At 40.1% G+C, this 24,313-nt stretch overlaps 3 protein-coding genes across 8 annotated transcripts; 1 reads left to right on the plus strand and 2 right to left on the minus strand.

Moving 5' to 3' along the window:
• Positions 1–2,860: 2,860 nt before the first annotated feature.
• LOC103261202 (chromosome-associated kinesin KIF4A-like) lies at positions 2,861–16,607 on the minus strand. Its single transcript, XM_008058823.2, has 7 exons — positions 16,531–16,607; positions 16,048–16,188; positions 15,821–15,935; positions 9,716–9,906; positions 7,641–7,733; positions 3,586–3,752; positions 2,861–3,339 (listed from the first exon to the last, which is right to left on the minus strand). The coding sequence occupies exons 2-7, from the start codon at positions 16,165–16,167 to the stop codon at positions 3,201–3,203; spliced, it is 825 nt and encodes a 274-aa protein (XP_008057014.2). The 5' UTR covers positions 16,168–16,188; positions 16,531–16,607; the 3' UTR covers positions 2,861–3,200.
• Positions 16,608–16,694: 87 nt separating this feature from the next.
• PDZD11 (PDZ domain containing 11) lies at positions 16,695–19,773 on the plus strand. Of its 6 annotated transcripts, XM_021712737.1 has the most exons (8): positions 16,723–16,808; positions 17,081–17,156; positions 17,333–17,432; positions 17,853–17,936; positions 18,193–18,249; positions 18,544–18,642; positions 19,011–19,071; positions 19,226–19,751. In XM_021712737.1, exons 2-8 carry the CDS (start codon positions 17,095–17,097, stop codon positions 19,258–19,260), a joined length of 498 nt encoding a protein of 165 aa, XP_021568412.1. In that variant the 5' UTR covers positions 16,723–16,808; positions 17,081–17,094; the 3' UTR covers positions 19,261–19,751. The 6 variants fall into 6 exon arrangements, with proteins under 6 accessions (XP_008057000.1, XP_021568414.1, XP_021568412.1 ...); XM_008058809.1 differs by lacking the exon at positions 17,081–17,156 and having other exon boundaries at positions 16,695–16,808; XM_021712736.1 differs by having other exon boundaries at positions 16,751–16,808; positions 19,011–19,773.
• Positions 19,774–20,509: 736 nt separating this feature from the next.
• On the minus strand, positions 20,510–23,934 carry RAB41 (RAB41, member RAS oncogene family). Its single transcript, XM_008058812.1, has 7 exons — positions 23,811–23,934; positions 23,579–23,634; positions 23,323–23,376; positions 22,500–22,605; positions 22,238–22,349; positions 21,913–22,006; positions 20,510–21,718 (listed from the first exon to the last, which is right to left on the minus strand). The coding sequence occupies exons 1-7, from the start codon at positions 23,932–23,934 to the stop codon at positions 21,584–21,586; spliced, it is 681 nt and encodes a 226-aa protein (XP_008057003.1). The 3' UTR covers positions 20,510–21,583.
• Between the last annotated feature and the right edge of the window lie 379 nt (positions 23,935–24,313).

Genomic DNA, 24,313 nt, shown 5'->3' on the forward strand with positions numbered 1-24,313 from the left:
CCAAGCCTGGCTGAAAAGCTTTTAAATAAGGCTGGGCTCGTTGGCTCAACCTGTAATCCCAGCACTTTGGGAGACTAAGGCAAGAGGATTGCCTGAGCCCGCGGGTTCGAGACCAGTCCAGGCAACTTGGCGAGACCTCTATGATAAAATAAAAAATAGCCGGGTGTGGTAGCATGGGTATGTAGTCCCAGCTACTCAGAAGACCAGGTCGACGCTGGGGTGGCTGTGAGCGTGTGTGCCACTGCACTCCAGCCTGGGCAAAGGAGTGAGACTCCAACTTAAAAAAATAAATAAATAAATAAAGAGGCCAGGTGTGGTGGCTCATGCCTATAATCTCAGTACTTTGGGAGGCCAAGGCAGGAGGACCGTTTAAGGCCAGGAGTTTGAGACCAGTCTGGGCAACATAAAGAGATCTCGTCTCTTCAAAAAAAAAAAAAAATTAACTGGACGTGGTGAGAGTGCCTGTAGTCCCAGCTACTTGGGAGGCTGAGGTGGAAGAAGAGCCTGAGCCCAGGAGGTCTGGAGGCTGCAGTAAGCCATGATCATGTCACTGCACTCCAGCTTGGGCAACAGAATGAGACTCTGACTCAAAAAAAAAATTGAAAAAAAAAGAAGAAAAGAAATGAACTCAGTTTTCAACTCAAGAAGAATAAAAAGAATACAAAACAACACAACCTAGGAAGAAGTCATTGACAGAGAGTAAAAATATAAAATAGAAAAATATTAGCGTTAACAATAAATCTGTCATATGTGATAGAATAGTTATGTAAACAACTGAAATGAAAATAGAGATATAGCTACAGATAGACAGGAGATTAAAAATATAAAGTGAACCTACTTGTACTATTATATCAATAAATTTGACAATCTAGATAAAAGGAATAATTTTCTAAGAAAATATAAATTACCAAAATTGGTTTAAGATATAGAAAATCAAATCTTCAAGAAACCTTCAAAGATAATTGTCATGATATATAAACTGTACTACAGCATAGAAAAGATGGGAAAAATTGGAACTCCCATACACTGCTGGGTTGTAAAATGGTACAAACCACATTAGAGAACTGTGAGGCACTTTCTTATAAAAGTGAAGCCTATGTTTGCCCTCTTCCATTCCTAAGTATTTATCCAAAGAACTAAAAACATGTTCACAAAAAGACTTGTACACAAATGTTCAGGGGCGGTTTATTCATAATAGCTAAAAACTTGAGATAACCTAAATTTTCATCAATAGGAAATTAGAAAAAAAAATAGTGGTATAATCATAGAATGAATACTACTCAGCAATACAAATGAACAAATCACTTATATATATAAAGTAAGAACACAAACAAATCTCAAAAAAACATTATATTGAACAAAAGAAGCCAGGCACACAAAAAAACCATTATAAGATCCCATAAAGTTACCATATAATCCAGCAATTCTACTCTTAGGTATATACCCAAGGGAAATGAAAACATATATCTACACAAAACTTGTACACAAATGTTCACAGCAGCATTATTCATAAAAACCCCAAATGGAAATAACCCAGACATCCATCAGTGGATGAATAGATAAATAAAAACATGTTATTTTCCATACAATGGGAGATTGGCAATAAAATGAACAACTGATACATGCTACAACATGAATGAACCTTGAAAACATTATGCTATGTGAAAGAAGCCAGTTACAAAAGACCACATATTACATAATTCCATTTATATGATATATCCAGAATAGGCAAATCTAGAGAGACAGAAACAGGCAAATCTACAGAGACAGAAAGAGGACTGATTACTGCCTAGGGTGAGGGATTAGGAACATATGTCGGGGGGAAATAAGGAGTGATTGCTAATAGGTATAGATTTCTTTGGGAAGTGATGAAATGTTCTAAAATTATATTGTGGTGATGGTTGTACAACTCTGTGAATATACCAAAATCCACTAATGTGTACAGTTTAAATGGGTAAATTTTATAGAATGTCAATTATATCTCAATAAAGCTGTTAAGTAAAACAACTTGGAACTGAACACCTAAAGGAAAATAAAAACGGTATAAGAACCTTTAGCATTAGGAAACCTAAATCTCAAGTGCAAACATAGAACAAAAAGAGCACTTTTAAATATACTCAGAACAAAAAGCTGAATGAAGAAATAGGTCTCTGCCCTGTGCCAGTAATAGAATAATTATAAACGACAGATGTAAAATTCTTCAATTATGAATTTTCCTTGTGCCTTCTCAGTTCCCAAGAGGAAACTAAAGCCCAATGAGTAAAAAAGTAGTATAAGTGTAAATCCAATTACTTTTACAAGAGTTCAAATATCTTTCTTGAACTAGATGAATTATAGCCAAGGGAACTGAGAGCAATCTCAAACGTGACCACTGAAACTATGTCAATGATCTTTAAGAAATCACCGAGAAAGATGTTCCAGAAGATGGGGGATATTTAACTTCAATTTTCAAAAAGGGATTAAAAGTTAATCCTACAAATTACAGACCACTGAGTTTACTTTAGCTTGCAAGACCCTAGAAATGGAAGAATAAGCACTAGAAACCAGCTTGGATTCACTAAGAAAATGTCAATTTAGGCTAATCCTTATTTCTTTTTTGTACTGTTACTAAGCGGATAGCTATGAGAAATATGGTAAACATATTCAACAAAGCATTTGATGAAATCTTTTATGAGATCCTTAAGAACAAAATCAAGAAATAAGAGGTGAAAGTTAATTGTTGTTAGACAGATTAATAATCACTTGAAGTACCATTTCCAAGTCATGCAGATTACCAGGTCACTATCATGCTAGAGGAAAGTTTCTAATAGCATACACTGTAAGGTTCTTCTGGCCATATGAACGACATCACTTAAATGCAACAACTTGAATGAATATATGGAAACTATGCTGATGAGGTTTATATGTGACAACTTCTGGAAGGGATAGCGAATACTTAAAATGACAGAATCAGCATATTTATTTTAATTATAAGTAGCTGACAGTAAAACAAAACAATACAAAAGCTAAAACTTGCCTAGACCAGATAAAGTCAAACCAAGTGCCAGATCCAAATCTCATACCTGAATTAGAGAATGAGTGCAAGGGAAAGAAAAAATTTTCCACTATTTCTGAAATCAGCCTCAAATTTGAATTGTAGTTATTGTTAGAATGTGATCTGAAATATCCCAGTCAAAACACTAACAATACCAATAGGACTACTAGAAATTTTTATCCACAACTATGACCTTAATTACTTTCTCACCCTCTTTTAGACGATCTCCTTCAGCCTTGGTTTTCTTCTGCCTTTCTGATCCAGCAAGGTCTACAAGATGCAGCTTGGAGCGAAAGCTGCTATTCCTGTGATAAAGACAGAAAGACACAAATGAGAATGGTACACAAGCTTGAGAGTAGCTGAGTATCAAAGTTGACCTGCTGGCTCTCGATTTCTTTCAGGTCAGGCAAAATGGCTCCATTAATCACTAGTGCTCCATTTATTACAATACTAATGTCTGATAATTTGTCAAATCCATTGAAGAAGCAGCCTAATATTCAACCTTAATAGAACTAATATTAAAAAGCTTGACTCTTTAAATTGTAACTTACTTGTCATTTTTCTTTCTCTGCTCTATAGAGATTGTAAAGATGGCATGAGATCGGGATGACTGGGAGTTCATAGCTGTGGAGGCCACAGTCCTACAGTTGTTGCCCTGCTCCAAACAGGAAATAGTATCCAGGGCAACTAAAACAGTCTTCTCAGTGAGTCCTACAATCTAAATCCAAAAGAGAAAAGAATTCCCTTATGATTCATACTTCAAATGCTTGATCAAAAATTTGGTGGTTTAAAAAAAATCCCTTAAAGTTCCAGCAGAACTTTAATAAATAGATAGTCATGGTAATAAGCACTGTTTTAACAAGCAACTCTGTGAAGATCTCTGGAAACCAAGGTCTCCAAGCTTCCTTAGGAACTTCAGAAACAAGGGTGCCAGGAGCTAGAAAAGATATCTAGATTTTTGGGTAGTAGTGGCTAGGTGCCTTCCACAGAGCCTATGCGAAGTTAATTTTGGTCCTAGGGAGAACAAGTGCAGCTCAAACAGCTATGGTATTTCTCTTTGCTACTTTCTCCTCCATGTAACTGCACACTCCTCCCTGTACTTCTGACCCATTCTATACATCATTTTCACTAGAGGAAATATTATGGTACAGTTTCACTCAATTAGGAAGCCAGGAAAATAAGGTCCCAGGCTTGATACTTTATCTACCTGGGAGAACTTACACAAGTCAAAATCTCTTGACTCTCTAACTGGCTGTTACTTATACTTTGAAATCAGTAAATTATAAACCAAATTCAGCTTCCTTCTACCAGCACGGATTCTCGCTACTACTTCTCCCTTTCTATTAACATCTCTAGTCTCATATTCTCAAAAACTTAGATACTCTTCAACTCTTCTTATTCCTCCATATCCCATCTATCACCAACTCTTAGTCATTTCTTTTCCTTTCCACATCTACTTGCCTAGTCCAGGCCCATATTACTTCATGCCTAAAAAATAAGGCAACAGTTTCCCAAATGGTCTTCCTCATCTTAGTCTTTCTTCTTTTCAATACATTTCTGCTTATTCTTCCTAAAATCCTATTTCCTAAAATGTCACCAACCTTCAAAGACTTGGGCCAGATAGTGATAGAAAGAGATTTAAAAATACTCCTCTACAAGAGAGAATAGACAAGATCCGGTTCTACTGCAGACCAGCTTGGGAAGGGATAATGCCGAGAGGAGAGGCTGAAAAGGTAGAGAAATCTTGTAAAGCAACTTAAAGAGTATAGACTTTAGTTCAAGAGCAGCGAGGAATTATTGAAAGGTTTTAAGCAGGGAAATGATCGGTTTTATGTACAGATAGCCCCCAACCTCCAATGGTCCAACTTATAATTTTGACTTTACAATGGAGTATACATTCAGTATGCACCTCATCTTGGGGTTACACATTTTAAGTTGAAAATATCATCAAGTCAAAAGTGCACTTTTACCTTATGATATTTTCAATTTATGATGGCTTTATCTTATCGTAAGTTGAAAAGAACCTGTATTAGAAAAATTACTTGACCTCAGGGTATAAGAGATTAGAGGGAACAAGCCTTGGCCAGGAGACTTTTGCATTGGTTTAGGAAAGAAAAGATGATGGCCTAACATAAATAGTGGTGATGCGGGGAGCACAGATTTGAATGGTGTTTAGGAAGCAGAATTGATAGAACTTGGTGAGTGATAGGACTTGGTAGGATTTCGGGTTAGGGGAGAAGGAGGACACAGGGTTGATGCGCAGGTTTCTAGCTTAAGAGCTAAGTAATTAATGGTGTCATCTGCTCAGGAATGCTGGAGGAGCCAGTTTCAGGAGGCAGAGATGAGATCAGTTTAGGATGTTGGGTGCCTCTGAGACAACCAAAGAGATGTTAGTAGTCAGTTGAGTTTTTAAGTCCAAGAAAGTGTGGGCTAGAGACACATTAGAGAGTTATCTGTATATACAGATCATAATTAAAATCTTGGGGATGAAGAGGGCCTGTGCAGCCCTCAGCTCCACTTCAGACTATGGAGTGACTACCCTGGGGTTATGAGCACTAATGGAACATGCCCTATAAGTGTACCTTCCTCCCCTTCTGCTTCCTGTCACCCCCTGAAAACAGACTGTTCATCCCAACTGTGCCCACTGTTGCCACCACCAACTCTTCAGTGGGCTTCCTTTAATGGCTTCTCATCTCATAAGATTTATTCTCCCTTCCTTACCTCCAAAGTATAAAAGCTTCCAAATATTTAAAAAAAAAAATACTCCCCTAACCTTTAGGAGCTAACAGAGCTGGAAATACACACATAAGATAAAAACTTGGTAAAAGTAGCCATGGTAATCCTTTATTCAGAAGTATTAAATAGTCTATATACAGTTCGTAGGGATAGAAACAAGCTTTTTAGCCTGGCTTCATAATCTGGTCGTAACATATCTCCTGTTACTTCCCAGCCCAAATCCTCTAACCCAGACTGGTTTAGTCTTATTACCACCAAGTGTGTATTTTCTGCTTTCTTGCTATAGTTATTCCTTACTACAAGAATATCCTTACTTTTTTTCTCTACTTACTTAAAGCCTATCCATCCCATCTGAAGAGTGTTTACAAATTTGTCTTTACCCACCCCAATCTGTTCCAGAAACTCATACTTTTTGTATTGTAAATCTTACCTCAAGCAATGTTTGGGATTTAATTCCTCCTGCCTTAACAAAGGACATATAAAAGATCTTGAAACAGGGTCAAGTGCTGACTCAGTATCAACATTCTCTCTGTGATAGCCGTATTTTGCCCTGGTTTCTTATTCCCACTATCCAAATCATCTTCCTATATTCCAAGCTTATCAGGCCTTGCTTTGGGATCTTTATCTAGCTAACAACTTAACAACCCAGAAAAAAAAAATTCTGAAGCACAGGCAACTGCCCCTCACCTGTATTCCAAACCTTCATCTTTCTTATATTTTTTTCCTTTGTGCAGGGGAAGGGAAGAAGATAAGTAAAATATTACTATACCAAGTTTTCCCAAGTCTGTACTACCTATCCTCTGAGTTTCCCACTACTGAATACTTGAGCTCTTCCTATTTTCTTCTTTTTTTTTTAGTCCTTGTCTTTAAACCTTGTTTATTAAACCTCCTTATAAAATTTGTTTCTTCTCACCTAGAGGCCATCAAACTCCAGATGGTAAAGGAACCTCAAATGGAAATGTACTTTTTCTGGGGACCCTTAGATTACCCTCTGGGGGTCCCTAGCTGCTGTTCTCATACAACACCCATGATCAGCAGAAAGTAGCCAAACCAGTCATTGCCCCTACCCACTAATGACAGTTAGGGTCATCACTCAAAGGGTAGAATGAGAGAGGAGTAAACAAGAAGCCAGCTAGGCAGACAGATTAGGCTCTTCCCGTTTTCAATGCTGGCTCCTGGATCTGGCCTGCTCTCACATACAAAACATCCAACCTTGCCTCACACTTTCTGCTCAGATCTATGTCCTCACCCTATGTAACACAAGGCTCTCAAATAAGTGATCTCTCTTTCCTATGGTACTTACAATTTTTAAACATTTTATATTTATTTTATATTTATACTATTTCACTTTTTAAAAATATCATCCCAAAGCCAAGTACAATGTCTATCACAGTGAGGTTCTATAGGATTTTCTGTGATCCTGACTATCTGTATCTGTATGTGCTGTCCAATATGGTTGCTCTAGTCACATACAGCTATTGGGCACTTGCTATGTGGCTAGTGTGCCTGAGGAACTGAATTCTACATTTTATTCTATCTTAATTAATTTAAATTTAAATAACCACTCATGACTAGTGGCTACCATACTGGACTGCTCAGTCTCAGAACTCTGTAAATAATTTTAAAATATTTAATTGATATTCACATTCCTTTAGGAAGTAACAGGAAGGTGATAAAACTGAATAAGTCCTTCCTTCCCCACAAGAGCTCTCATCTAAAAATTCTAGATTAACAAAGGGAATTAGGATTACACAAACCAAAAAGATTGGGACATTAGCAGTCATTTAAAACCACAGTGGGAAATAAAAGGTATGTGAACTTTAGAAGTTACCAACATTTTAAAATATCATCAAATGAGAGATAAACACACCTTTATGCCTTCTTTAGGATCCTCGCGTATATTTATTTGAGAGGCTTTCTCACGAGATGAGCATAGAAGATCCAAAATTTCTTCATTGTAAATCTGATATTGTTGAAAATAAAGTGGCAAAAACAAGATGTTAACAGTGGTAATCTCTGGGTAGTGGGATCATAGGTAATTTAAAAAATTCTTTATGATTTTCTATATTTAAAGATTTGTTTACTATGAACATGTATTATTTTTAGAATTAAAGAAAGGACTATAACTCTATATGTAATCATTTGATATTTTATAAAGTAAATTCACAAATTCACATATCACTTCTTTCTGTTTTAGTCAGAGTCTCACTCTGTTACCCAGGCTGGAGTGCAGTGGCACAATCATGGCTACCGCAGGCTTGACCAGCTGGGCTCAGGCAATCCTTCCGCCTCAGCCTCCCAAGTAGCTGGGACTATAGATGCATGCCACCATGCCCAGCTAATTTTTTTAATTTATTGTAGAGATGAGGTCTCGCCATGTTGCCCAAGCTAGTTTCTAATTCCTGGGTTCAGGCAATCCTCTCCTCACCCTGGCCTTCCAAAGTGCTGGGATTACAGGTGTGAGTCACTGCACCCAGCCACATATCACTTCCAACAAAATTGAGACTACTCTCTTAAGACAGAGTCTCTTAGGAATAGTAGACACATGAAAAGTTTCATGGGTATCCAAATTCAGTTATTTGATAATGTCATAATAGCATCACATTCACTGATTTTGCTAAAATGTGAATATCAAGTTCTTAGGTGGTGGTGGGGATGCAAAAGGGAGCAGTAGCAACTAATATTTCAATAGCAAGTTAAACTTTAAGTATTGAGAACAGTATTTAGCACATATTAAGCACTATATTTGTTTGCTATTATGTTGTTACTATTATTTAACATAGCCGGTTCTGGAGTTATTTTTATATTCAATTAACTTGGCCACAACTAGATTAAGTAAGAGACCCAAGAAGGTCATTTTAATGATGTTAACTCCCTCTCTTCCAACTCTACACCTCCTATACCTGTTAATCTATTGAGATTCAACTTCAGGATGAAGTATTTACATACAATTTATAATTGCACGCTTAAATTATATAACTTTTTTTTGAGTTGGAGTCTCATTCAGTCACCCAGACTGGACTGCAGTGACCGCTCCCGGCCACGGCAGCCTCGCCTGCTGGGCTCCGGCGATCCTTCTGCCTCAGCCTTCCGAGTAGCCGGAATTACAGGCATGCGCTACCATGCCCGGCTGATTTTTTAATTTATTGTAGAGATGAGGTCTCGCTGCCCAGGCGGGTCTCGAACCCGCGGGCTCAGGCAATCCACTAACCTCAGCCTCCCAAAGGCGCGGGATTACAGGCTGAGCCACCGAGCCCGGCTAAATTATAAAACTTTATTTATTGCTACTTAAAAATAAGTATCTGCTATGGAACCAACCAGATAGCTTTCCAGAAGTCATTAGTTCCCCAAGCATGTGTTTTTGATGTCATGAGGTTAGATATAACTGGCTAGTCTACTCTTATACTGATATGCACTAGAATGCAGACTGTTAAGGGTAGGAATTTTTATGTTTTGCTCACTGATATGCCCTAAGTACTTAACATATCAAGTGCCTAGAGCAGAACCTGGCACATAGTAGTTGCCAAATAAATATCTATCGAGTAAACATACTCTATCACTATTTACGTTGCTCAATATTTCACCTGATTTTTACAATACTCTTCATGAATTATCATTTAAGTCTCAAACCAGTGAAGGAAAATCAAACACTTTTCTGCAGATTCTACAGGGAATCAGTAATAGAGGTCAAACTGGAATTAAAGAATTCCAGTCATCTTTTTATATGACAATGCCAATTCCTCTAACAATCAGATTAAGATAGACTTCCAACAACAAGAAAGAATTGAGTAGGAGCCAGATCCAACTGAGCCAGTAAGTTTTCTCTATCAATATATTAAAATGAAATTTACTAATTTGAATCATGCCAGGAAAAACCAGATTTGGATTTATTTTTCTACCCAAAGATAATTTTGAATTCAAAATAATTAAAGATAAATAACTTACCTCTAAGTAAGACACTTTCAGAGTAAATTCAAAGTCACTTTTCTTATTAATTTCTTTGAAGAGCATTTGTATTACCCTAGGAATGACCCCAACTGTTGGTTCATTCTCTTGCTCTGCAGTGTATGCACCTCCCATTGAATAGGTTTTTCCAGAGCCAGTCTGCCCATAGGCCAGGACAGTTGCATTATATCCTAGCAAAATAGAAGTCACATGCATAGTGTATTCAAACATTTTCATCCAATAAATATAGTCCATTTCTTTCATCAATAACTTGTAACAACATTGAGATTACTCTTGTGACACAGCCTCTTAGAAAACTTAGACATAAAGAAAAGTTCTGTGGGTGCCATGACTTTGCACTATTCAAACCAAAAAAAAAAAAAAAAAAAAACCCTCCAGAATGTGTACCCCCTCTTGATAGCCCTTAAAAGCTAGGAAGTCAAACACTTAAAGATATGACAGAGAGAATAAAGGTGGCCAACCCACTGTCAAAAGCCATTCAGAGCTTTAAAATCGTCTCCCTATCTTTAATTCTAAATTAAGAGCATTAAATAGAAGACTTAGAAGCTGCATAAAAAGATTCTGACATGTATTTCTTTGATTAACAGAGACTCATTTGAAAATGCAACATTGTTTTTTATAGTCAATGAAAACATCTACTTCCTAACTGAACTCTCAGAGTGCCTCTAGACCATAGTATAAGGCTTCTCACAGAAATATCATCATTTAAGTATAATTCAATATGATATACATCCTTTGCTTTTATAGAGGATTGACAGAGAACAATCCATTCAAAAATGTTCACAATATAGTTAACTAAAAAAAAAAAAGCAGCTTAAAATAATTAAGTGTAAAAGTATATATAGGAAAAGATCAAAAGAATATCAATTATTGACATTTGTTGTTTATCTCTGAGTAATAGGGTGGTAAAAATAATTTTTGCAGTTTTCTTTCCTTGTTTGTATTTTCTAAATTATTAAATAGAATGCACTATTGAACAGTGGCTGAATCTTTTGCTGTCACCTATGTTATCAGTACTGTTTGTAGAAAGACCCACAAAGTATATTTCTGTTTGAATTTAGTTCCAGTAAAAATGTTTATTTTATAGATCAGTTTTTATGGTTTTTCTTGTGAGATAATCCAAATTACTAATTACTTATATATTTTCCTTTTATCCCATACATTTAAAGTTTTGACTGAAATTAAAGGCGAACAAATCCAACTACAACTGAAGCAAGATTTTTAAAAGTAACAATTAGATAATAAATGTGCTATTCTTGCTTTAACTTCAATTATTATACAGCCAAGCATCGCATAATAGTATTTCAGTCACATGGACTTCATATATGACCATGATCTCCTAAGATTATAATGGAACTGAAAAATACATATCGTTTAGTGACATAGCCTTCATAGTATAACGCATTACGGATATAGTGTAATGCATTACTCACCTGTTTGTGATGATGCTGGTGTAAACAAATCTTCTTTGCTGCCAGTCATATAAAAGCATACGTACTATGTATAGTACATAATACTTGATAATAATAAAAGACCATGTTGCTGGCTATATATTTACTACACTACACTTTCTATTATTATTTTAGAGTGTACTCCTTCTATTTATTAAAAAAGTTAACTGTAAAATAGCCTTAGGCAGGTTCTTCAGGAGGTATTCCAGAAGGCATTATTATTATTGTAGGAGATGACAGCTCCATGCATGTTACTGCCCCTGAAGATCTTCAGGGACAAGATGTCAAAGGTAGAAGACAGTGATATTGATGCTCCTGGCCCTGTGTAGGTCTTGGCTAACGTGTGTTTGTGTCTTAGTTTTGTTTTTTTGAGTTGGAGTCTCACTCTTGTCACCCAGGCTGGAATGTAGTGGCATGCTCAAGGCTACCCCAGTGTCAACCTGCTGGGCTCAGGCAATCCTTCTCCCTCAGCCCTCTAAGTAGTTGGAACCACAGGCATGTGCTACCCCACCTGGCTAATTTTTTGAGATATATATATATATATATTTTTTTTTTTTTAGTTGGAGTCTCACTCTGTTGCCCAGACTAGAGTGCAGTGGCCACCGCAGCCTCGATCTGCTGGGCTCCGGCGATCCTTCTGCCTCAGCCTTCCAAGTAGCCGGAATTACAGGCATGCGCTACCATGCCCGGCTGATTTTTTGATTAATTGTAGAGATGAGGTCTTGCTGCCCAGGCGGGTCTCGAACCTGTGGGCTCAGGCAATCCACTCACCTCAGCCTCCCAAAGGCGCGGGATTACAGGCTGAGCCACCCAGCCCGGTTTTTTTGATATATTGTAGAGACGAGGGCTCACCAAGTTGCCCAGGCTGGTCTTGAACCCCCAGGGCCAGGCAATCTTCTCGCCTCAGGCTCCCAGAGTGCTGGGATTATAGGCTTGAGCCACCGTGCACAGCCCTGTGCCTTACTTTTTAAGAGAGTTTAAAAAGTAAAAATTTAAAAAATTTAAAAATAGAGGCCAGGTGCAGTGGCTTATGCCTGCAATCCCAGCACTTTGAGAGGCTGAGGCAGGATTGCTTGAGTCCAGGAGTTCGAGACCAACCTAAACAATATAGTGAGACCATGTCTCTACAAAAAAATTAAAAAGTTAGCAGGGCGTGGTGGTACATCCCTGTAGTCCTAGCTACGCGGGAGGCTAAGGCAGAAGGATTGCTTGAGCCCAGGAGATAGAGGCTGTAGTAAGCCAGGATCATGTCACTGCACTTCAGCCTAGATGATAGAGTGGGACCTTTGACTCAAAAATTAAAAATAAGTAAATAGAAAATGGGGAAAAATTATAGAGTAAGGATATAAAGAATGAAAATATTTTTGTACAGCTGTATGTGCTTGTATTTCAAGCTAAATATTATCATAAAGGAGTCAAAGAGCTTTTAAAAAATAAAGTTTATCAAGTAAGAAAGTAACAGGAAGAGAAGATTAGCTTACATTGAAGAGAGAAAAAAATTTTAAATATAGTGTTGCCTAAGTTTACAGTGTTTACAAAGTCTACAGTAGTGTATAGTAATGTCTTAAACCTTCACATTCACTTACCATTCACTCACTGACTCACCTAGAACAACTTCTAGTCCTGCAAGCTCCATTCATATTAAGTGCCCTATACAGGTGTACCATTTTTAAATCTTTCATACTGTGTTTTTACTGTACCTTCTCTATGTTTAGATACACGCTTACTATGGTATTACAATTGCCTACAGTATTTGGTACAGTAACATGCTGTACAGGTTTGAAGCCTAGGAGCAATAGGCTAGACCCTATAGTCTAGGTATGTAGTAAGCTATGCCATCTAGATTTGTGTAAGTATACTCTATGATGTTTACACCATGACAAAATCACCTAACAATGCATTTCTCAGAAATACCCCTGTCATTGATGCATGACTGTAACTTGCTAATTAATTATAGGGTAGTAGCTACTAAAACTGTAAGCATGGCAGCTCGAAAGAACTACAAATCCAACTTTACTTCAAGGTGAAAAAAATATGACCTTAGGGAAGTCTGTCCCTTAATTAGAGTGGTAGATATATTCTAAAGGAACACAACACAAGCTTTCTCTACTAAATGATCATCATATGGATGCCAAAGCTGTTTGTTATCTACTATTTACCAAGATAATTTTGGAGTTTGAAGGAAAAAAACCTTTACATCTTAAAACAATACGGTAAATCTAAATGAAAACTTTGAAGTTCTGAAAAAATTTATTGTTCTAAATGAAAGATCTTAAAATGCTAAGCTGAGATTTTCACTGTAATAGACTATTAGTATCACCTGGCATGACTATGGGGCAAGAGAGTAACATTCCATAATTGTCTGCAATACCACATATGTGTAGATAGCAATAACTTGGGAAATGAGGTTTCAGTTTAGAAAATGATCAGAGCTCTGTAGTACCACGAGTTCAGAGTACAAGAGGGTGCTATTGAGCTAACTATAAAAAAATACTGGCTTTGTTTTTGCAACTGAGGGCAATGTTAATGGAATACATATATATTGAAATCACTTTCTACTTTATATTGCTTTTAAAGACTGTAATTCAATTCCAATAGTTTCCCAACTTAAGAATATAAAAGTAGAACCTATAGTGCTCTTAACAAGTTGTGGCAGTACATTTAGAGGAAGATGACCAGATAGGGAAGGGTCTGAAAATCATATTGTTTCAGAAATGGCTAAAGGAAAGGAGAAATGGCTAATTAAAAGAGAATTAGACAAAACCATTTAGTGGTCTCTTCCAAATATTGTACGTAAAGAATGAAAAAGATTAACTTTATAGTGAAGAAGCCCATCAGATTAACACCTTAATTAAATGATCAAAATGAACATCAGCAGTAATAGAACAAATCAAAATCGTGCTGCCTGATAGAATTCAATGAGAATACATATTCCTGCTAAAAGATACACAATCTGAATCTAATCATAAATAAATATCAGACAAACCAATATTGAGAAACAGTTTACAAAATAACTGGCCCGTAATTTTCAGCGTCAAGATCATAAAAGTCAAAAAAGATTGAAGAACTGTTTTAAAGTGGAGACTAAAGAGACAGCACAACTAAATACAATACATGCTTTTGAATGATATTCTTTTGCTATAAAGTACTTATTGGAACAACTAGTGAAACTTGAATGGGGTTTGAAGATTAGATAGTAGTAATATAGTAATGCACATTTTATGATTTTGATGGTTGTCGTGTGGTAATTTAGGAGATCGCCCTTTATTGTAGGAAATATAGACTAAAATACCCTGGGGGCATCAAGTCAACAATTCATCTCAATGGTTCAGGAAAAAAAGTTATTTATACTATTTTTGCAACATTTCCACACATGAGATTATGCCATTAATATTTAAAAATTGTGAAGAAAAATGTTCAATTTGCCTTAAGCCATGATATCATTTTTAAAAAGGTGAAAAAACCATATATGAATAGCTGTTGCCTTCAAGAAGACTTTTGTTTGTCAAGAGGAATGAACTAACATCATTGGGTAGAAATAACCAGGAAGCAAATTTCATCTCAATATAAATGTATTTATAACATAATTAGAGTTGTCAAAAAAAAAAAAAAAAACCAACAAATATCAGTTGGACTACCTGTGAGTTCCCTGTCAAAGAAAAAATGTTAGCCAGACACTGGAAGGTCGCCTTACAGGGATATTGTATTTTTCTTACAGAGGTAAAGCATTTTTCTTTGGATGAAAAGTTTAAACTAGATGATGTACAAATATCCCTTTCAACTGTAAGGCACTAGTATGTCATGATTCTATTTATTTTAAATTAACCTCTGGTTTGAATCTTGCCACAGTACTAGAATAACAATTAGACATCTCTCAGGCATTACTCCCTTTGTTAGAATCCTGCCATGGTCTTCAACAGCATTAAAGCCTTAGCTTCTGCAATAAAGATTATTAACTCGCCATAGCACTCAGGGGCTTTAGGAAATGCCTTTCTCTACCTAAAAGAATTATATTCATCATTTAAGTCCTATATCAAAGGTTCCCTATTCTGTGCAATTCACCCCAAATTCCCCAGGCAAAGTTAGTGCCATACTTTTGTTTTTCATATCACCTTGTGTGAGAGCAGTGTTACTTCTATAGCAGGACTAACTCCGTTGCATATTTCTAACTTATACTTTTTCTTAAAGTTAAGTGCAAAAAATTTAAAAATGCTTATGTATTCAAAATTACTTATGTAGTCATCTATCTCCACTCCTACCCCCAGAACTTTTTTAACTCCTTCAGGACCTGGTAGCTATATTATTTATCTCTGAATCCCTCTACAAGGCTTGCAGTGCCTGGGCCTCAAGTAGGTTGGCACACTGATCACCATCAGAACCCATGAAAGAGGTTATAATGTAATGAGTTTCCAGGACGAACAAAAATATATTCAGGTCAAAGATGAACATAACTGCAGAAAGCAAATACAGTATAAAACTAGTTTCAAGGATATAGAATCTTTCACAAATGTTATTAGACTGGGGTCTTTTTGAAGGCAAGAATGTTCCACCCATTCCTGTATGTGAAGGCCAAGCACAGTTACTGGCACACAGTATATACTCAAGAAACATTCGACGAATTAAATAGTCTCACCTTTAAATACGCCTTTTATGAGTGGTGCTACTGCTGTATTGAAGACTTCTTCCTGTTCAGTAGAGGGGTCAAACACAAAATCGTAGGTAAAGGACTTATCAGTACCAACCACCACCTGGAGAGGGTAAGGGACAAGGTGTAAGAAAAAAAATGAAAGGCTAGACCACACCCCTCACTGCCATTTGGCCCCAGTTGTTCAGACATAGGCCCTGAACTCTGCTACGCACCTGAGGCTCCCCGGGCACGAAAGAAAGGCACATCTGGCAGCCCTCGCTAATCTCTTTGGGAACCAGAGGGCGACAACGCAGTGCCACTCTTACAGGAATTCCCTTCACCTCTTCCTTCATGATCCTACTTCAGCACCGTCTCTGCGGGGGGGGGGGGGGAAAGAGGCTTGCTGATGAATCTTGGTAGGTGGCGGGGAGGGAGGGCGTCTTCCTGAGTTCTGGCCCTCAGAAAGTGGGGTGGGTTACGGAACTAAGCCGTGCCGGCGGCAGCCTCCCCTACCAACGGGATCGCTGCCGCAGAAGATTCACTCTCCTTCAGACTTGGCCACGACGGGACTGCCCGTCAGCCCAAACATTCTGAAGACACTGAAGTGGCGTCTGGAATGAAAAGCAAAAAGACCAACGGGGACGGCGACAAAGAACCAAAGCCCTAGAGTACCGGGAAAAACAGATTCTGAGCTAACCTATGCCCCCATAACTCACCAAACTATACGTCCCTTCCCAGTTCCTCCCCGTCTCGCGTCGCAGGGTCCCAACTGGAGCTTTAACCGCCAAGTTTCAAATCAGTCCCGCAGACGCCAGCCAATTGGAGCGCAGACGGGCAGCGGGCGGAGCGCGCATGTTGGCGCGCGCAGTAAAGGGGAGGGCCTGCTCGCCGAACCCCGGTCCCGCCCCTTTCCGACCCAACCAAGCATCCGCTTCCGGTTACCAGGCTGGATTGGCGGCGAGCGGAGTCCGAGGTGGCTGAGACTTGCCCACCTGTGAGTTGGTATGGCGTGTAAGCGGTCATGAGCGCAGGATTCAGACAGGATGCGGGGCGGGGATCTGGAAGGTGGCTGGTGGTGAAGGAGGGGTTGATCAGGGGACCCCACCATTACTAGTCACATCTAGGGAATGTGGGGCGGCGCCTTGCCCTGAGTCCCGGTGGATAGTTGGAGTCAGCACTTCTTGGGCTTCGGAAGTCGATCTTTTTAAACGCGACCCAGGTTTCCTCTTTTCCAGCGATTTTAACACTGTAACATCTATTTTGCAGGATTGTTGTGAGAAATGAGATCATCTTTCTATAGTACCCTAGCAGGTTACTTGGCATCCAGAAGATGTTTAGCAAAGTTAATAGTTTTCTTCCGTCTTTTTTCTTCTTTCTCTCCTCCAATTAACACTTAGATGTGGCCTAGGCCCGTAGACTGACACCTTTAGAATGAGTAGGAGCTGCATTTGTAAACTTTCTGGGCTGCTGTCTTTTTGAACCACTTAATGTCCCCTTTGATTCACTCTTCCATTCCAGGGCCTTCTTCGAGATGGACAGCCGGATTCCATATGATGACTACCCGGTGGTTTTTCTGCCTGCCTATGAGAATCCCCCAGCGTGGATTCCTCCTCATGAGGTGGGAATTATCTGTATTCCTGAGTAGGGGATTTTTTTCCCCCCGGGCATGAGAGGATATATGAAAGGTAGGATGGCAGGGTTAGAAAACTAAATAGAGAGTGCATCTTAGCCCTTGTTGTAATTAGAAACTGGATTCTGAGCAGCAGGGTCCATTGGGAACTTCTTTATGGAAGCCTCCTGCCAGGGTCCATTCACACCAGTGAATTATGGAAATTCAGAACCTTAGTTTCCGTTCTGTCAAGAATGAAAGTGGGAGCTACTAGGCTGCTAGCATGTCCCAGTGGTATCTGTTCCGCTTAAACTAAGTCTATGACTTTACCTTTCCCTGACTTCAGGGTGATGCATTAGTGTTCCAGATGAAGATAGTTGTGAAGTCTGAGGCTGGTAGTAAAATGTCTGGGGTTGCTGTGTCTTGCAGAGAGTATACCACCCAGACTACAACAATGAGTTGACCCAGTTTCTGCCCCGAATTGTCACACTGAAGAAGCCTCCTGGAGCTCAGGTGAACTTATGGAGCCTCTTATTGTGGGCTAGATTTGCCCATACCAGAAGTTGGCAATGGTTGGGGGAATGGATTGGGAAGCAGGTGAGGGTGTGAGGAAACTTTTCTTGTGGGTAGAAAAGCTAAGCTATCACTTCTACAACTTCTGACTTCTCTCTGAGGGACACACAAGCTGAGCTACTGTATGGTGATGTTACTAGATGTTCTTGTGTTTGTGGTCTCTGTTGAGCCCCCATTCTGTGCTCTTGTCTTACAGTTGGGATTTAACATTCGAGGAGGAAAGGCCTCCCAGCTAGGCATTTTCATTTCCAAGGTGCGTGTGCCTAGTAGGCAATATGGATAGCTACTTCTCTTTGTTAAATTATCAGATTACAGAACCCTAATGTCCATGAGGCTGAGAGAAGGATGACTTGGTTGGTGGACTCATAGGATGGGTATATTGGGGACACCCCTTTTCCCATTTAAAACTTTCCATTTGGCAAGCCGTCTGTCTCCCTACATTGTCACAGAAGAACAATAGCACCTTACATTTGAATAGCACTGAATTTCACTTATAGTCTTCTGCATTACTGCATCCCAATCATGGGTATTCTCTCCTTTCTGACAGGTTATTCCTGACTCTGATGCACATAGAGCAGGACTTCAAGAAGGGGACCAAGTTCTAGCTGTAAATGATGTGGATTTCCAAGATATTGAGCATAGCAAGGTGAGCACAGCACTTGTACTGTTGTGCTCAAGAAGCCAAATAGGACAGGTCAGACAGTATTAGCCTAATCTGTAACTTGATAAGAAAGCATTCTGCTGGGACCTGTGGCACACACCCTAATCCCAGCTACTTGGGAGGTTGAGATGGAGGGATTACTTGAGCTCAGGAGTTCAAGACTACCCTAAGCAACATACCAAGACTCCATCTCCCAAAAACAAAAAGAGAGAACATCTCTCCTGGGGAAGTGTACCAGAGGGGAGCAGCTATTAGTGACTCAGAAGGTTGCAGTGGCAAATCCCTTCCCTTCTGTTATGATTCTATCCTGGGTTATGTCTCTTCATTTGTACAAGCTGCTTTGTTCCTTCCAGGCTGTTGAGATCCTGAAGACAGCCCGTGAAATCAGCATGCGTGTCCGCTTCTTTCCTTACAGTAAGTACAACTTTCTTTTGTTCTTACCTGGCAGGGCCCTAGGAACTCTTTAAATACTGATGAGTAAAAGCCCTACAAGTTGGGGATGGGGAATTGGAAGCTCAAACCTAAAAATATTCTATTCTGTTCCTCTTTTTCTTATTTTTTCCCTCAGATTATCATCGCCAAAAAGAGAGGACTGTGCACTAGAGAGTTGCAGCCCATAGCCCTTCATGAGGATGCTGCCAGAACTGGCTGGCTAGGCTTCAGGGAAGCCACTTCTTTCAACCTCTCCCTGATGTCGTGGAGTGGGGAGGATGGGGAGGCAGCTAGCCAACTGCATTACCCAAATTATACTGTACCTCTAGTTCCCTAGTTTTCTAGGGGAGTTTCATTCCCTGAAAGAAGAAGGATGATGCTGTCTAGGTATAAACTAGCTTGTGGGGAACCCAGTTGGAAAAGGTAACTGACATTTATTGAATACCATGTGCTAGTCCTTTACACATGTCGTATCACTTTAATTATAGAAATCAGTAGAAAAAAGAATCTTGGGGATCTTCCGTCTCATTTGCCAGGACGTCTCATCCCATCCTTGTACTACCAGAGGTTTCATACACTTTGAGACTCCATTGAGACCCTGTTTTCACCCCCTTTCTACTTCTATTCTCTTCCCCCAAAAGTAAAACACAATTCTGAAGAAATGTTGGTGTGAATGATACTGATTGGATATAAAATGCTATTGAGGCAAGAAAAAGCTTCTAAAGAGAGGAGCCACCAGGATGAACAGAGTAACACTATACCAACCTTACAACTATCTATATCTGACCAGAACATTAGGGAGACCCAGAAACCTTAGCTATAGCATAACCAAGGGTAAGGGGTACTGGAAGAAACAATGTCCCTTCCTCTAGGAGCTTTGAATGTTTGTCTGCAGAGGAAAGTATTAACATAATTCTCCTTTCCCAGATTCTTTGATCTGGAATATAAACCAAGGAAGAGGCTTAGATGCATTTCTTTTTTGAGGCAGCAGTAAGAAATTTGTTCCAAATTTCTAACTTGGAGGTTGATTAGTACTAATTGCTAATTTTCCCCTTTTCTCCCCTAGCCTCAAATAACCTTCTGCCATGTTTTTAGATTTTTAGCTATCAATCTAAGTTAGAGATTTTAGGTCACATCTATACCATCTCCACTGACATGTTCAAAGTACCCTAGTGTGGTATGGGGTGAAGTGCTCCTATAATCAAGGCCCAAAATTTGCCTTGAAAGAATACTGGGGACCTTAAAAATATATTTCCAGACCCTTACTCTGGATGGTGATTTCTGCTGGTCTGAGGTGGAGCCTGGAAATATGGATGTTTAAATAAGCAAAGTATATAAGTCTTCAAATATGGAAAGCGTTCTAAACAGTAGGATGTCTCGTTGAGGAAATTCTGGTTCTTCCTATATATCCCACCCCAGCTCTTCTAGAGGCTCATTGCTATTGTTAGGTGGCAACATACCTTGAGAGCAAAGCTGGAAGTAGAATTAATTTAGTTGTCTCTATACGTCCTGGGAAATCCCCTCCTATTCTATGCTTCTGTTTGCTCTGCTGCCACCCAATGGTCAACTGAGAAAGAAAATAGAGGCTTAAATACTTCCATAAAGACACTATTGAAGGTTGAGGTTCAAGACTCTTCCTGTGGTTAACAGGTTTTAAAACAACTCATCTAAGAAGTATGATAAACATGGCAAAATTTAAAAAATCCCAGCCAGGTGCCATAGGCCTAAGAGGCAGAAACTCCCTGTCCTAAATTAGTTCTCACTTCCAGCTACTTGGAGTAGTTCTGTGTTATGGCACCAACAGGCAAATTGCATTGTGGAAGTACAGGTATAGTGTGGAGAATGCGCAAGCAATAATAGCTTGAGTTAAAGGACCAGTCATTTATTGAAGGCGTAGGTAAGAAAACAGTGGAGAATAAATTGTATTGGCCTTTGAGGTATCTCAGCTGCTGCAGAACTGCATTCTGTGCAGATGTCTTTTAGCTGTCAGAGAAGGTTAGTTGGAATTCCCAGTTACTGCAAGAAGCTTCTACCCAGTAGCTGTTAGATGCAGTCAAGAAAAAAAAAATGATAGCACTTTCAGGGGTTCTGTTTTACTCCTGAAGCCAGGAATTGGAAGAGAGTAAGTGGTCAAGTATTAAAACCATAATCCTTGGGGTGGAGGAAAAGGACTGGTATGTAAAGCCCAAATGCAATAAATGCATCAAATTAGGCAAAGAGACTGCCTAAGCTATTAACAGGAACAATGATTTTTGATGCCTGACTCCCCAAAGGACTCCAGTTGAATTTCAACCACTGAAGTGTGTGTTAAGGAAGGTAATAGAGTGAAGTGAAAAGCCAAATTTCAACTCCCAGGGAAAGCTTATAGGAGACACAGCAGAGAAAATCTGATCTTGATTACCCTCACCTGAAGGCAAACCAAGGAACTACTGTGGGCTAAATTTTGTTCCATTTTCTCTTAAATGCCACTCAGGCAGAAAAATTGGCCTGGCCATCAACTCAACAAAGGAAGGTTGTCTTCTCTGCTTATACACTCCCTATGCCAGCAAAGCTGGTAGAAAGGATACTCCTCTTTCAGTGGAGGTGAAGTACATGACGAAGGAAGGGCAGAAGCCACGCGTCGAAATAGCTGTGTGTATGAATAGCAACAAAATGAAAAGGTCAGGTTCAGTGGCCGAGATGATTCAGGGCTTTTAGGCTGTATGATGGGAAGATGAACCTTGCCCCCATCCCATGAAGGACAAGCCAAGGTTATCTGAAAGAGTAAGCAGTGGTGGGTAGCTAGAGACAGAGTAAGTGAAAGTATAAAGAAATGAGTATTACATTTTTCACGTTGTAACCAGTTTTCGCGCTGGTCTCAATAAACATCACGCTGAGGTGTCTAGATTTTTCTTCTCCTTCCTCTGCAGAGACTTGTCTAGACAAATCAGAAATGATGAAAGGGACTAGATGGTGGTAACCTAGAGTTAGTAGATAGGGATCAGTTCTGTGGTATAAGGATGCTTCCCTAGGGCCAGGAATACTAGAAGACTTGCACCCGACATTTCTGATCCCTGACACTGGTAACTCCTCCCCATGTAAATAGGGCATAGTAGACCCTCCCCATAGAGATTGAACTCTAGGTATGCTAGGAGAAATTATAACTTACCTTTTGTTGTTCAGATCAATCTTGTTACCCACCAACATTATGACAACATTGTCACCTCTTTCTGCCCGTACATCTTCTACCCACTTATCTGTTTTCTTAAAAGAATTGATGTCTGCAAGAGAATATGTTGCAAAGGGTTGAAAAATTTAGGGGTTTGGGTCTTTTTTGTGTGTGTGTGTACCTGTCCTTGGCTAGTTTTACCAGCCTCTCTATCACTTCCTTTATAATCCCCTTTTCAAATAAAATATTGCATAACACCCACTTGTGATGTCATAGACAACCACTGCAATAGTTGAATCACGAATGTAGCTAGGAATTAGGCTGTGAAAGCGCTCCTGGCCAGCTGTGTCCCATAGCTGCAGTCGAACCTGCATAAAACAAATGGGAAGAAGATGAAAGGTAGGAAACAACTTAGCCTTTTAGAAGCTAGAAACTAATGAAGGCAGAGTGTAGAGTCAGAGACACTGGATCCCTTTAAAGTGCCTGGTATGGCCTCAAACCTAGTGGCTTGCAGCCCTAGGACAGGTCCAACCAATATCAATATATCATTTTGATTAAGGAAGACCCTGTAGAACAGCAGATTTCAAGATTCAAGACCTTTTGTGCTATATATTACAGTTGGAGATTAGATGAGGGCAGAGAGAACAAAAAACATCATAGGTGGGGCTCGGTGGCTCAGCCTGTAATCCCAACACTTTGGGAGGCTGAGGTGGGTGGATTGCCTGAGCCCACGGGTTCGAGACCTGCCTGGGCAACTTGGCGAGACCTCATCCTACGATAAAATTAGCCGGGCGTGGTAGCGCATGCCTGTAGTTCCGGCTGTGTGGAAGGCTGAGGTGGAAGGATCACTGGAGCCCAGCAGGTTCACGCTGGGGTGGCTGTGAGTGTGTCACTGCACTCCAGCCTGGGCGACAGAATGAGACTCTAACGAAAAAAAAAAAAAAAAATCACAGGGCTTGGTAATTTGAGAAGGCTTCAGTTTTTTATTCTCTTTTGTCCACAAGTGATGTGGGGTGGTGCTACCCTACTGTGATGAATAGGCCCAAGGGGTTGAGGTTTACGGTTAGTAGTGTGAAAGTACTTACTATTCGGTCCTCCAAGTACATGGTCTTAGACAGGAAGTCAATTCCAACGGTTGCCTGCAAAAGAAAGTCAGATACTGTCTTCTGAATCAACCCGTCATTCCCAATATTAGGCAGTCTTACAAAAGAAAGTGGCGAATGGCCCTTTAGGAGGCTGTCTCTGCTTCCCAAGGCATAACTTTGAGGAATAGAATCCCCAGGTGTGCCAGCCAAGGGAGGGGCAAAAATGGACCGTGTTACTCCTTGGTGATGGGCTCACCTGGCCGGTGCAGTTGAAGCTGTCGTACATAAAGCGGGTGATGATCGACGTCTTCCCTACTGTGAGGGAGATAAGCAGGCCAGTAGGCGCCTGGGCGCCCTTTCTCCCCTCAAACTTTCTATGAACTCTTCCCGCCCCCCACATACACTCCACACTTTCCCAATGACTCGATTCCCTAGAAAGTGCCCCAAACCACACCTTCCTATCCCCAAAGCCCAACCCAGACCCGCACCGCTTCGCTCTCCCAGGAATACGAGTTTGGATTGGCGCAGAGACTGGTATTCTGGTCCCTCGTTGGCCTCTAGGCGAAAGCCTCCAGTTTCGCTGAGGGTCTTGTGAGGACCGAAGGCATACATCGCGGCAGGTGAACAATGAGCAACGCTGGCTTCAGTCTCGGCCCTTCGCCATTTGACGTCACTCGGCGCTCTACCCAACGGCTGCACGCACGACGGTCGGCTTCGCACCCCGACCTAGGCGCGGCCACGCCCCCCCCACTTCCGGCGGCTCCCGGGGCGCCTCATGCTCTAAGCAGTCCCGCTACTGTTGGTAGTGGGATCATGTGGTGGGGGCGGGCGTGGGCCGGGCCTGAGAGAAGCTGAAGGCCTACAGAGGGCAGGTGACTGTGTCAGAGGGAAAAGCACTTGCCAAGGATAACCTAATCACGGTGGGGGTATGGGGGCAGGGAAGACCGTTCTTAGTGGTTCCATTACCCTCCACGCGGAGGAAATATCAAAG

Source organism: Carlito syrichta, unplaced genomic scaffold (assembly GCF_000164805.1).
Source record: "Carlito syrichta isolate Samal-C Ts95f unplaced genomic scaffold, Tarsius_syrichta-2.0.1 Scaffold303638, whole genome shotgun sequence".
Lineage (NCBI taxonomy): Eukaryota > Metazoa > Chordata > Mammalia > Primates > Tarsiidae > Carlito > Carlito syrichta.